Consider the following 15239-nt stretch of genomic DNA (forward strand, 5'->3'; position numbering starts at 1 on the left):
CGTGCCTCCACTTAACCAAGTTTTGGCGGGTATGAGAGATATTCCCGAAGGATTTCCACAAAGGGAAGAGAAATATTGTTGCATATCTACAAAAAGGCAAATGAATGGTGGGAAGGACGCTTGACGAAGCGTACTTGCAAAAGGTGAATACGAAATTCATTGGGGGGGGGGGAAAGACTTATCTTACAACGACAGAGAATAGACTTCATGGGGATTTACAAATGAAATACTCCAGAAAAAATAACCAGATGTTGAAGAACAACTGTTGGGGAGTATATGGTGACCACCTACAACTCAGTGATAGGAAATGCGACACGAGGGTCATTATCGTCGGTATGGTTACCGGGAGACAAGCATTTAGGAAAAAAAACCATGGTAAGGTTACCAACATCAGTATGGTTACCGGAAGGCTTCAATCAGGTGATTGGGCAAGAAATGATATCAAAGTGGCTGACGTTGATAAGGTTACCGGGGTATTACAAAAATAAACTGGAAAATAGTGAGGTCGCTGATAGCAATAAGGTTACTGGAAGACATCAATCAAGTGATTGGGAAAACGGATAGCAAGGTTGCTAGCAGCAGTAAGGGTACCAAAAAGAAATAATCGGGTGAAAAGAAAGGTAGCAAGGTTGCTAACGTCGGCGGGGTCACCAGGAAACAAATGAGGTAGTAAAGTTAATAATCTCGGTGGGGTCACCGGGAGACAACAATCAGGTGATTAGAAAAGGTAAACACCTTTAGGTTAGGAACATCGGTAAAGGTACATCTTGAAATTCAGATATAAATTTCCAATGAACTCGAGCTTCTGATGATCAGATGACAGCTGAGAATTGAGAGAATCATGCTTGAAGTTGTAAGTCATGTCTTGAGGAAAACCTTGAAGAAGGCACATCTTGAAATGTAGAGATAAAATTGTTGTTCAAGATTTGTAAAACTCTCCGTTGAAATGTCTTGAGGAAGACTTGACCAATATTCTTGAATTGAAGCATAACAGACGAGAAATTCTGACTTGGATCATAAATAGGGAAATAAACCCTAGTTTGCACATTTCACTGCTTGCAGAAGAAATTTGAGAAATCTGACTGTACAACTTGATATTGCTGATCTTTTGAACCAAAGATGCTTTACGAATGAAAATATGTTATGCTGATGAAATGTGAAAAATAAGCCAGATAACAGTGAGATAGGAGGGCAAATTTTTTAGTGCAACAGGCCTCTATAAATATATTTCCCCTTAAAGGGAGGGACAAACTCTAAGTCACACACATATTTTCTACAACCTAAAGAGCATTACGCTCATTGCAATCTCATCATACGACTGACCTAAGTGCCTTCTTGCAACCAAGCATCGCCGACCATCAATAGGCCTCTCACCTCACATGAGTTGGTCCCTTAAACTACCTCAAAACATCATTGTGCATGGCTTCTCGTCACCGTGAGCAATCCCTCGCCAACAAAATGTGTTATAGACCTACTAAGTCCTATGAGTCTCTCTGCCCTTGTAGGGAGAACATGCAGACTTGTACTTTTTACTAGTATAATGAAGTCCTCGTAGGGACGAGTGTAGTTCAATGGGGAGGCGAATGAGATAGGTTTAAAGTATGCAATAGATATGATCGATGAAGTAAGCAAAGGTTGCCCATATTCAAGAATTCGTCGCCAAACACAGGGTTGCGAGTAGGTACAACTCCAAAGTAAAGTCAAGAGAAATGCATGGGGGTGATTTGGTATTGAAGAAAGTGGTTGTATCCACACAATAGAGGAAGTTACAACCTAACTGGGAAGGACCTCACCGTATATATCAAAAAATCCCTCATGGAGCATACAAGTTGCAGGAACTAGAATGTTTGCTTCTCCCTAGGACATGGAACGCTCTTCATCTTTGATATTATTACAGTTATAGTTATTTGTAATTCTATGATGGATATTTTGCCTATGTACTCCTGAACAATTATTGAAGTATTTTATTTCCCCAAGGGATATTCCCTCCTTAAAAATGCTTCTTGTGTTTGACTTCTCGACGAAGCTCCTTGCCTCCCCTCGTGGCGATACCTTGTGTTGGACTTCTCGATGAAGGTCCTTGCCTCCTCACGAGGCGACATTTTGTACTAGACTTCTCAACACGGTCCTTGCCACTCCTTGAGGCAATACCTTTTACTAGACTTATCGAAGAAGGTCCTTGCCGTCCCTTAAGCCAATACCTTGTGTTATACTTCTCGACGAAGGTCCTTGTCGCCTCTTGAGGCGATACCTTGTGTTGAACTTCTCGACAAAGGTCCTTGCCGCCCCTCGAGGTGATTCTTTGCATCGTACTTCTTGAATGAGGTTCTTGTCGCCTACTAAGGCAATGTTTGATGCGTCGGACCTCGTCTTGGCCGCCCTTTCAGACTCTATAAATAAACTAAACTTCCGCTTGAGAAATTTAGTGTCCCCTCTGGCGAGATCATATATATAATAAATCACGCCTAAGAGGCGCGACCCATATCTTGTTTAGAGTTATTTTGATTATTTTTTAAGTCGGGTCGTCTGTCTATAAGAATTTAGTAGAGTGATCACTCGTGAAAGGTTGTCAGTTGAGCATTTTGGAGCACTTCTAAGTCGTTATTAAGTTTTAAAATAATATAATAACTATTTGAGATGTTTTGGGAATTTTTGATAATTTTAGAGTTGTTGAGTAATAACATGCCATTATTCATTTTGACATAAAAGATTAGTATAAATTAACTTAATGTACTATGCAATTAATTTAACACTTGTTAGAGAAATAACTAGAATTTTTCAAGTTTATTATTCTACCAAGTGATTTACCTTAAGTCATAAAGAAACTTTGAGAAGAGATTTCTCCCCCTTTGACAAAATGAAACTAAACTTAATTTTTTGACAAAAGGTATGATTCTTTAGGTGTAGTTCTTACTATTTTCTATAAAAAATATGACAAGTTTATAATTTTTTCTTACACGTATAAAATTTATCTTATTTCATTCATTTGAAAAATAGTAAGAACCACACCTAAAAAAAATTGTATTTAAATTTTGTTCTAATTTTTTTTCTTTATTTGTTTGAATAGTTTGACACGAGAGACAAACTTAAACACAATTTCCTCTCTTGTGAGATACCTTCCAAAGAATGTTTTACTCAAACAACTACATCCGAAAAATTCTTTAAATACTATATCATCTTCCTTTGAGGAATTTTTAAACTACTTCCAAAAAATTCTTTAAATATTATATCATCTTTTTTGAGGAATCTTTAAGCTCATGCTTTAAATATTTTTTGTATATAATATGGGTTAGTTCATACATATTTTTGTTCTGCCTTTAATTAGTCCATTTTAAGGTTAGATACCAAGTTTTTCAAAAAATAATAATTTTAGAATTTATATAAATTTTTATTACCATTTATCAATTAATATAATATCACAATAATTGATAATTGGAAAAATCATAAGCTGGGGATATTTGTCTTTGATAAAGAAACTTGGTAGATAATTGAAATTGAAATGGTTGAGTTGAGTTAGTTTGTCTTTAGTTGATTTGTACAATCTTCCTTCAATTCATACAATCAACACAGAACCAAAACCAAATGGGTATGGCGTCCATGGCCAACACTTTCACTCTTCCTCGCTTCAACTTCAACCCTTCTCACACCCTTTCTTCATCTTCTTCATCATCCATCCCCAAAATCTTTACTCTCTCCACCCCCATTTCCACCCCTTCACCCATCACCAATGCATCATCCTCAACCACAAGACGCGCACCCACTCTCATTCGCGCCACCTCTTCTTCTCCTTCTTCATCCTCTTCCTCCTTCGGCTCTCGCCTCGAAGAAACCATCAAAACCACTCTTTCACAAAACCCCGTTGTCGTTTACTCCAAATCCTGGTGCTCCTATTGCTCTGAGGTGAAATCGCTGTTCAAGAAGCTCGGTGTTCAGCCGCTGGTCCTCGAATTGGATGAAATGGGTATTTCAACTTTAAACCCTAACTGTTTATTGCAAATTCATTTGTGCGTATCTTAATTGATTTTGTATTTCGTTTTAGGTCCACAAGGTCCACAATTGCAGAAGTTGCTGGAAAGACTCACTGGCCAATACACTGTCCCAAATGTATTTATTGGTAAGCAATCACTGAGTACCACCATCCTCTCTAATTTTATTTAATGCTTATTAGCACTTACATATAGGCCTGCTAGGATAAACAATTTCATTAAGCGCTTATAGCATAAGTGCTTATCTGTAAATTCTAACTGTTTTTCGTATAAGCTATCCTGGAGAACATATGGTAATAAGCAAAAAAAAAAAAAACAGCTCATGGGCATGTCATTAGCTATTTCCGTAAGCTCTCTCATAATAGTCTCACAAGTGTTTATACCAATAGATAAATTTTAATAAGCCAATCCAGACTGGCCCGAAGTAAATTGTTGGAAAAATGTATCTTTTTTGAATTTATCTTGAGTGAGGTGGAGGTCTTATCACAATTGTTATCGGTTCTAAAATATATTGACTGTGATTCATTGTTAGATTGTTTTGAGAAAAAAGAGAAAAGGAGAAGCTTTAATTTAGAATGTGATAGTAGTAATTTGTTCCTTTATCCATGAAATGTTAATTTTAATTTAAACCCAAGGATGATAGAATATGGGCTTGCTAGCTTGTATATTCCAATCATGTTGATTAAGTCGTCAAAACTTAGATATGGCAAAATCTTGTAGACTTCTGGGTATGTTCAGCTTGAGTGACTATATTGCACAGGTGAAATTGTATAATATATATAGGGACATACAATGACCAGTAGTTATGGGTTGAAGGCAAGTTGAATATGCTTAATGTCGAGTGGTTTATGAAACTAAGAAGAGAGAAGGATATAAGCTATGAGTTGAAAGGGGTGGAAGTAAAGCGAAAAACTAATAACGCGTAAACTCTTATGAAACAACCATGGATTTGTTAAGGAGGATTTTTTTGAATATTTGGGGAGTTCGGGAAGGGTTTACAAAAAAAATAAAATAAAATACACCAGAAAGTCTAAATTAGCATGACTTGTGAGCTGACATCCAGCCCTGAGGTCTTGGAGAGTCAGGTTGGAGAGTTGGTTATGAGATTGTGTGGAATATTCCATAGTTTGTTTTTGTTATTTCCAATTTCCAGTAGCTTGGTCATCTGACTGCATGATTCACATTCTTAGGAGAAGGAATAAGAAAAGCTGTATAAATTCATCACTTGATCAATGAAAAGGGCTGACTAAGATGTTAATAGAAATCTCACGGTTTTAATTCCCCTCTCTTCAGAGCTTTTCCCGGTCAAAAGGAGCCTTTTTACTCTTAATGTCATCAATGTATACATTATCCCTATACAAAAAGATAAAATAGCCAAATTGAAAACAACTTATGGATATGTCATAAGCCGTTTTCCTAAACTATTCCTAACAGTAGAGAAGGAGAGAGTTTTGAATATTTGTGGGGTAGAGAAGAATAGACAAAAAATACACCAGAAAAATCTGAATTTCAAATGCTTCCTATCACCACTATTAGCAAAAAAAACTGAGTAGATGTAGCAGCAGAAGCAGTTGTGAATGGATAACTGCTCTATCATTCAAGTTTCTGTGAAAGTTGAATTCCTCGTTTGTGAGAGCCCTAACTCCGAAGTTCTTTCTGTAAAGAACATAACCTTAGAAACTCCAATACATTCAATTGTAGGCACTCTCAATATCCAACTTAAAATTAGGCCACACCCACCATTCATAAGTGCGGAAAGTTCTCAAGTCAAACCCTGATATACTATTTCAATTCTTTATGTGATCTTGAATTATGAATAAGTGTACTGTATTACATTCTCATCTTATAAAAGGTAAAATTGCTCCCAAGGTCCCTAAACTTACTTTCAGATAACAATTCAGTTATTTATTTATTTTCTCCCGATTCAATACTTTATGTTCTAAAATGCTAATTCTTATCCTTTTTTACAATAAAAATAGTCAAAAACCTAGAAATTTCATTAAAAAAACATGGATATGTCTTGAGGAAACCCATTTATTCATGAAAAAATTTAAGAAATTCAAATTTCATTCTTTTGTTTTCTCTTTTTGTCCCTCTCACACTTCCACAATGCATTAAACTTCTTGTCATTTTTATTCTTCCCTCTCTTCCACCACCAAGTCTCTAACTTCTTTCTTCTCATGATTTCTTCGATGAAGATTTGAAATTTCTAGGTTTTTTGAGTATTTTTTTGGGTTTTTGGATCAAATTAGAAAAAGAAGATAAAAAGATTGAACCGTCGTCTGAAATAAAACTAAGGGACTGCAGGAACAATTTTGCTAATATATAACGACAGAAGTCTTTTACTGTGTGTTTAATTTTATCTTTCGAATGAAAAAGTTGATTTCCGACCCTAACGTTTTCTCCGTTGCAGGTGGCCAACACATTGGTGGATGTACAGGTATATTTTCCTTGTGCTATTGTTGTATTATTTTGATTGTTTAGCTGAGATGTCATGTCTCAGCTGTTCAAAACATCATTTTTTTCCTTAGTGACTGAACTAGTTTAATTTTTCATACATTCTTCTGCATTTACTTCAAAATGTTATACCCGCAAATGTAAATTGTGTATGAATTTGGATTTGAGAAGTGCTAATTATCACGACTATTTTTTTCATGATTTTCAGTTAACCTTTTAAATACTCTTTTTCCTGGAAAACGTGTTTGGGGAATTGCTTTAATACTATACCATATTATCACTTATGTACTATAGTGAGGCGTTTGTGAATCTGTGACTAATATCATTTCTCTTTGGATTTCTAGCAGTTTCAAAAAGACTAACGTTACACAGTTAAATTAAAATCTTAACGATGTGAAATTTCCTTTGTATTCTCCTTTTGTTTCCAACATTTTGATTTCATTTGTGCAGATACACTTAAGCTGTATAGGAAAGGAGATCTTGAAACTCTGGTATCTGAAGCTATTGCTAAAAATAAGGGGAGCTAAGACCTTGACAATATTGCTCTCATCCTAAAGGGAATCTGATCCAGTTATCGATTTGGCGGAACACATGTTGGTTGAAAACTAAAGCAGTATAGATTGATGTTCAGTGAGACTTTAATAAATCTCTAGTTGGAGGATTTGTATAAACTAAAATGAGCAACTTTTATACCTGAAAAACTATCTATGTTTATATTTCTCTTGTTCATTATGTAATGATTCTTCGATTGATCGTTTGTATAATTGATTTGCAGTTCTCTGAGTACAAACATAACCAATCCTTAAAACCTATTCTCTCTAAGGAACTATTTATTGAAAATAACAAAATAAAAATAAAAATACCAGCATCATCGTCGTCGTCACATTCCAGCATTCCAAATATAAACCAACTCATCAAGTCTTCGACTCAAATTTTTCAAATAAACTCCATCATTTTTAGCAACCCAAATACAATTCTTCCAATCACACTTGTCAAAAAGACGAGCATCATACCAGAAAGCCTTGAAACTAAGAGAAGCGCCGTCTTTAGTCACATAGCACGAAAACATTGTCGAGTGAAAGAAATCCGTCCTAAAACTCCAAGTGATATTTGAACCGGGAGATAGGTTATTGACGCCAAGATCGTCTTCTGATGATTTGCAATGTGTGAACAAACTTTGGTTGTAGCTCAAGGAATTGACAACATATACATGCCATTTTATGAATTCAGGGAACAGATGATCTTTTGTTGCATAAGAACTTGAAGCACACAAAAGGGTTGGAAAGGTAAAAGCCAAAATGAAGAATACTAGTGCCAAAAGATAGCTGCTTGAATTCTTTTTCTTCATCTTCATTTTTAATGCTGTTGCTTTGGAAGATTTGTGTTATAGTACTATATATAATGTGTTGGCTATTGCATGCAAATGCAAAAGATTGGAAATTTTTTTGCTTGGGATTTTGGCATTAATGATTCAGCACGCTGATTTTTAAATAGATTTGGGAAGTTTTCACTTTAAGGCCAAGTGTAAGGATTTTTACATAATCAGTGGTGAACTCTAGTACTAGTACTTTATAGTAAGTTCCAAGAAAAATGCTAGGACAGCAATATTTTCTAACTAGGGAAGACGAGAACTGCAAAATTTGGTTATAAAAAGAGAAGATGGAGGATTTCAAGAATTTTAACAAAGTGGCTTTTGATATTATAGTAACTTACAAAACTTTTCAATTTCCAAATTATTTAGAACACATTTTACCTTTTCATTATACAGTAATTACTAATTATTACTACCACCACCAAATATGATAAGCGTAACGCCTCCGTCCTATTATAGCATAGTATAAAAAAAAAAAAAAAAATTCTATTTTATAAATTTTTTTTATGATATTGGCTGATTTTTTTAGATAAAAAAATATCTTTATATTTTAAATTTTTTTTTTGAAATAATAGAAGTTATTTGGAACTCAAGTTTTATAAATTAAAAAATTAATTTTGATTTTCAATAACTTAAATATTTATTATTAAATAATTTTAAGATAATCAAAATTACATATTTTTTTTAAAAGAAATTATTTAAGAATGATTTTAATTTTTTAAAATTCAAAATAGATTAAAATTTATGTGATTTTTTAAAATTTTAATACTTAACAAAGGTTATAGCAATAGAATAAATATTTAAAATAATTTTTCATGAGAAATGATTTAACTTCTTTTTTTTTTGGTTTGAAACTCAAGTTATTTAAAACTATTTTTTTAACAGAATATATTATTAAAAAATTGAAACAAACATCCATAATCCAAAAAAAACTTTAGAATTATGCTTGAGATTATCATAATATGTCAATCTATTTATATAAAAAGTAATAATGTACTTATTATAAGTACAATAGATGCTACCCTCCTTGTACATATTTGTTGCAAGTAAAATAGAGGTTACTCTGCTTGCGTTGTCGACTACAAGAGAGTTTTAGATTATGATATGTAAAAAGTGAATGAACCTACCCAGGTGTCTAGCTGAGTATTTATAGACGCAGTCGTTTGATAAAGGAGTTGGTAGAGAGAGATTGGTTTTAATACCTAAGAAAATAGCTACACGTATGTCGACTTTGAGTCACTAGTGGAATGACTAAGGTGAGTTATCCTTTAATGCACTAGGTGGGTCAATTCCAAGGACCAACGAATACTTCAGCTATTGATTGAGACAGTATTCTACGAGATACACCATAAAAGAGGTGGGTGAACTTGATAAAATGATCATATTCATCGTATGATCTTGCCTTTTACTATTCAAATTTTCCTTATGTGATTTAAGAGTTAAAGAGCTGGATGGCTGAATGTTTTGTCCTTTCAATGGGATCATTTTGTGATAGTTAGGCCTCGCCGAATATGTTTCAGTCCGAGGTCTCTCAAGTACAAGACTTGAAAGGGAAGTGATTAAGCGAGAACATTATAGTCCACGACTATTAAGCACAAGGCATGTAAATGATAAGTGATTAAGTGGGAACATTCTAGTTCATATCCCCTTAAGCATAAGGCTAGCAAGGGAAAAGTGATTAAGCAAGAACATTCTAGTTTATAGTTCCTAAATACAAAACATGTAAGAGTGAAGTGATTAAGAGAGGATATTCTAGTCCACAGTTTCTCAAGCACAAGACCAATAAGTGTGAAGTGATTAAGAGAAAGTTTGAAGGCGAGGCCAAGTGACCTATTGATTTGTGGGTGAATTCGAGTTTGATTCATGATCATGGCATTTTAAAGGGAGTTAATAAAGACTTCATTTGGGTTGAAAGTTAAACCCTGGGATTAATAATGCAGTTAATTTAGTGAAATGATTATAACTACCTTAAGGATGACCAAATAATCTATACCATTCATTTTTTCCAGACTTGCTATTATGTCACTCGGTTCTCTGTAACAACATTGATGGATAAGACCTTACTGATGGCTACTCGCTCATGGGAGGCCATTCTTCTTTTATAAATGCATGAGCCTCAATATTTCCTTTTACATCGCCTCCTAAATTTTTCTCCTTCCTATACTAGCAATCACATTTTCGTTCACTAGTTTGTGAATCCAACATTTCCTCAAGTGAATCTTCATCGCACATGTGTAGCTTTTCTTATCTTACATGTTTCCTTTTTAAATGTCTAGACAATTATGTTCATTACAGAGTTTGATGAAAACTATGATTTAATGGAGCCTAAAATATGTGAGGAGAGATGTAGGATGTGGAATCATTGTTTAGTGTATTCAAGGTGACGTAATGGGAAGGTCGATTTGAATCATTGTTTTCCCATGATAAGCGGGATCGTTGTTGTCGACTATGAATGCTAATCGCTTCAATGGCGGATTCAAAACCATTAAATTAGTTTTTGATAGTGAGGCTAGTGTGGCTTCATTTATTGAAGGTCTATTTATATACACCATTGAAGATGAAGATGACTTTCAGTTAGAACCCTATAGTGAGGGCGATAAATCTAGTTTAAGGATGCCACAGGGGGAAGGAAACATATACTTCTACATGTACATATGAGTTATTGTCTACAAAGAAGTGAGGTTCCCCTTCATTGTGTTTGAGGTTGTCGTCTTGCACACTGTCAATATCATCCTCCTAAGTACATTTGAATTATTGGGCTTTCATTATAGGTTTTGAAATCTTATGTAGGGCCTTGTGATCACCTATATGGTAAACATTTTCTATTCTTTCTATGGTATAGAAGAATTCGACAAGGGAGGTTGAGTTTCGATAAGCGCCCTCTCCAACAATGATCTGTTTACCCCATATTAATAAAACTACAAGAATTGGGAACATAAGTTTGTACGAGTAAGGGGTAGCACAAAGTGCTCTATGGCCGTATTTGAAGAGACCGGCCAGTATTAATTTCCTTTATATTAGACAAGTAAGCATGTGCCAACAAACAAATTTGACTATGATTGTCTCTAGAAGACGTAGAAAGACACAATCAATTTTTTAGGGCACTTTTTCTTTCTAAATGTAAGGGAGTTAATAGACTATGAGAAGGAAGATAAAATACTAAAAGAATACATATGTAAGTGTCAATCATATGTTTTTTTAACTTGATTTTTTTATTTTTACTAACTTTCAGATTCTTTTTCCGAGAGGATGGCTCATCTGTTGATTTTAGAGAGGAAAACTCTAATGGAGATTAAGAAAGCCAAACGAGGCGAGGTGGGAGGCGGTCAATTAGAAGATTAATCTTTTTGGAATGAGGCTCGAATTGTCCAGGTGAGGTATGATCTTCCCCTATGTCCGAAAAACAAAAGACCGTCAAAGGAAAAAATCATATTGACATAAGGGCATGTGCCTTAATAGACTTGGATGATGAGACACCTCAAGATGGCGATATGGATTCTTCTTAATGAGGGATATCCTTTTCATCTCCTTCTAGAAAAAGGGATATCTTCTTAACGAGGGCCTTACAACATTGTATTCAAATGGTAGTGAGATTTTTCTATTATTTTAAGTTGTGATAATGGATGGATAACATATAGATGAAGAGTCTCAATCATAAGTGCAATATTTTTCATCCTACTTATACCTAAATCATCTTGCAGATGTACCATCTCAGTTAGGTCCATGGTCATAGAACATTAAGTTATTTAAAACGGGTTAACCTTAGTCCTTTAAACTACCTATTACTTCAAAGTATGACAAATAATCTGGGTCTTAATCTCAAACACTCTCAAGGTAAATTTTACCCTATTTGGTAAATTCACTAAATCCCCCATCATGACAACATTATAAAACCTACTATCCATATGATAAATCCCTAATCAATCCTGAAACAAGAAGAAGTTTGGGAGAGAGAGTAGAGAATGTGATTCAGTTATTTAGTAAATCACACAAAAACAATACAAAAATAAAACAAATAGTATGTGATTTAGTATAATACACAAAACAACGCAGTCAGAATCATAAAGGATTAGCCAGCGCTAAGTCTAAAATGAAATCACAAGTTTGCAAGCGACAAACCTATTAGATAAAGTTTTGGAATCCACCAAAAGAGAAAATATTTGAATTTTATTATGTCCAAAGATAACATTGATGGCCACACCCGAAAGTATTTAAATACATAAAAAGAAACCCTAATGAACTTTTAAGCCAAAATAGAAATAAAATAGAAAAAGAAACCCTAATGAGCTTTTAATTCAAAACAGAAATAAAATAGAAAATTACGGGAAATATTAAAAGATTATATTTGGGCCTGAAACAAACTCGAATGGCTTAAAAGGTCCATATGACATTGCAAAGCAATGAGTTGGACTCCTGAGCCGACTCCTTATCAAGAAAGGTATAATAATAGTTATTATGATACCGAAAACCAAACCTACAAAATTCCTGTTGAACATTTCCGACGCGCGACTTCTTCTTCTTCGAAACGCGTAGCCAGCCTTCCTACATCAAAAAACTTCAACACGTTAAAAGAAAAAAAATAAACAAACCCATCAATGAATCGTTAGTGATTCGTGAGAGGGACACGACTTCAATATTGCCATGTACTACCGAAGAAAAAAATAATATTTCGTGAGAAGACAATTTAGTTATTGGTGTTCAATCACTTGCTCGTGTTCTTCTTCTAAAAATTAGGACTCAATAATGAAATAATTGTACAAATTAATTAGTTAGAGAGAGGAATGACTTTATATGATTATTATGGTTGTCATAATAGAAATAAGTCATGTCATATTAAAAAAGGAGTTAATATTTATTTTCCTCATGTCAAAATATCGATTTTTGAAAATTTCCCTATTAAAGTAAGTTTGAATTGCCTCTTTACCACATGAAGATTTCCTTGTTTTGAACCCTCAAGAAATTCAACCATAAAAAATAATGACATGGCAGGAGGATTTTTCAAAAATTGTCAATTTGACTAGGGTAAAATATGCAATATTTTAAAAACCGGACCGATTATCAAACCGATGAAAATACTGAGCCACTCGTTCATTTGCCGAACCATTGGGCCGGTCATTGGTCGGACTGCATGACAAAACTTAATTAAATTGGATAACTCAGTTGAATAGATCTGATGACTCGGTCTCTAAAGAATTCATAGACACCTAATTTTTTTTTCAAAATATCATATTTTCACAATTTCATTCTTTAAATTAAAATTCTAAACATAGTCATCACACACAACAAAATAATATAAAATATAAATTCAAATAAATTTTAAATAAAATTTAATTGCAACATAAACTTGAATAAAAAAATAAATACAATTTTTAATAAATTTAATTCTAAGGAGGAAAAATTGTTCCAAATAAGTTTTGAACTAAGTTTACTTATATTTTAATTTTTTAAAAAATGATTATCAAAACATCGTTTTGATAGAGGGAAGAACATGCATTTAACTCGACAATCTTCTAAAATCGGTTGTCCGGTTTCCACTGGTTTAATAGCTTACCCGATCCAACAATCAAACCAAACTGATGATCCCCCATGTTCCCAGTTCAACCAGTTCGACCAACTGGTTCGGTCTGATAAAATAAGTATCAATCCTTACAAATTACATGATATTTTATAAGTTATTGATGAGTACATTCTTTGAGTGGCCAAAACAGAATAATCTTCATAGATACGGAGAATTCAAACTTTTTTTATAGAATATTTTTCAAAAATCATCAATTTAACCGGAGACAAAATATATATTAATCTTTTAAGGACATTTGAGAGATGTCAAGTAACTATAACTTTTTTTTGATAGAAAATAATTTCATTCCACTACAAGAAATTTGGCAAATTGCGACGGCTAGTTTTGGCAGGTTACGACGGATTTAACCGCCATAAATTGCAAGGCGCGATGATTGTGTAACTGTCGCGGAAACGTGTATCGCCAGGGTGTATTGCGACGGTGGTTAAAACAGTCGTTCCAACTATCGTTATCAATCGCGACGGGTAGAAAACTGTCATAAATTGCAAGTAGCGATGGTTACAAACAGTCGTGAATTTTGGTTTAAATATTCTTTTTCAATTATGGTTGCGAAGGTTTCAAACAATTGTAAATTACAAGTAGCGACAGTTACAAACCGTCGTGAATTTCATTTTGGATTCTTTTCCAATTCTGGTTGCGACGGTTTTAAACTGTCGTTATTTATATTACATTTAATTTTAAAATAAATTATAGGGGATTGTAACTCCCGCTAAATATATTAATTTTAAAAAAATAACCAATGATTAAATGTTAACTAGTACATTCAAAATATATTGAAACAAATGTGATTGCCAGCGCCAGAATTCAATAATTAAATACAGAGACACTTCATAAGATCAAACATAACTTAACTAAGGAATGAATCAAAATTTAGAATTCTTACTAATCCAAATTCCAATCATAAACTAACACGTGACTAATGAAACATTATACCCAGACCAGTTAATGATTCCACTTTGATGAATCCAATCATGTACTTTCTTTATCATTTTCAAGAGCAAATGATTTTCACGAGAAGGGGCTAGAGGCTGGTACCAGATTCAATTTCCTAACTTAGACGCAGTTGCAGAAACCTAAAATATAACGAGACATTAACAAAGAGTTATAGTGTAAGTAGTTAACACTTCTATGACTTACACCAGTTGGAATAAACTTCATGTTTTAAGATAATTTTTTAAGATATAAAGAAAATGAAAAAGAAAAAAAGTGGAATGATAAAGAACAAAACTAAAATACATAACTTAGACAGGATTATCAAGTCAATATTAATATCATGAAGAATAATAACTATTTTTTCAAATTATGAATAAAAACTTAATATGAATGGTAACAATATAAAAACAGCATGATGATAGTAAGAAGCAAGTGGCATTGAAAATAAAAACAATTTCAAATATCTAATCTTAATTTTAACAATTCCAAATGATTAATATTTATTTAAGGTGAAATAAAATATGAAATGCAGTCTATTTTTATTATATACATATTAATGAGTAAAAGAACATGCTCATGTCAATTTTAGTCTTGAAGCAACCAATTTTAAAGTTCATTATGATTTAAAGTAATTTCCATCGCATAGTGTATTGTGCATGTACTTTTTATATATTAATTTAAAAGTTCTCAGTGTGGATTATGATTTAAAGTTAAGAAATGTTCACAAATTCTTAACAATATATAGAGAAAAAACACAAAAGGTAGTTATGCTTTCTTAATACAAAAAGTTGAGCATGGTTTTCTCAGCAATATCATATATCTATATCATGAAGATGTATTTGTCATATTTCTTCATAAAAAATTTTCAATATTAGATGTAATGGTATATTAGTAGTTACATTTTTAATGAGCC

At 33.3% G+C, this 15239-nt stretch overlaps 2 protein-coding genes across 2 annotated transcripts; one reads left to right on the plus strand and one right to left on the minus strand.

Moving 5' to 3' along the window:
• Nucleotides 1-3472: 3472 nt before the first annotated feature.
• On the plus strand, nucleotides 3473-7175 carry LOC131644513 (monothiol glutaredoxin-S10). The gene is made up of 4 exons (XM_058915032.1): nucleotides 3473-3961; nucleotides 4040-4114; nucleotides 6400-6426; nucleotides 6894-7175. The coding sequence occupies exons 1-4, from the start codon at nucleotides 3583-3585 to the stop codon at nucleotides 6968-6970; spliced, it is 558 nt and encodes a 185-aa protein (XP_058771015.1). The 5' UTR covers nucleotides 3473-3582; the 3' UTR covers nucleotides 6971-7175.
• Nucleotides 7176-7323: 148 nt separating this feature from the next.
• Nucleotides 7324-7797, minus strand: LOC131658108 (S-protein homolog 74-like). The gene has a single exon (XM_058927444.1). It carries the CDS (start codon nucleotides 7795-7797, stop codon nucleotides 7324-7326), a length of 474 nt encoding a protein of 157 aa, XP_058783427.1.
• Nucleotides 7798-15239: the final 7442 nt, after the last annotated feature.

Source organism: Vicia villosa, linkage group LG1, assembly GCF_029867415.1.
Source record: "Vicia villosa cultivar HV-30 ecotype Madison, WI linkage group LG1, Vvil1.0, whole genome shotgun sequence".
Lineage (NCBI taxonomy): Eukaryota > Viridiplantae > Streptophyta > Magnoliopsida > Fabales > Fabaceae > Vicia > Vicia villosa.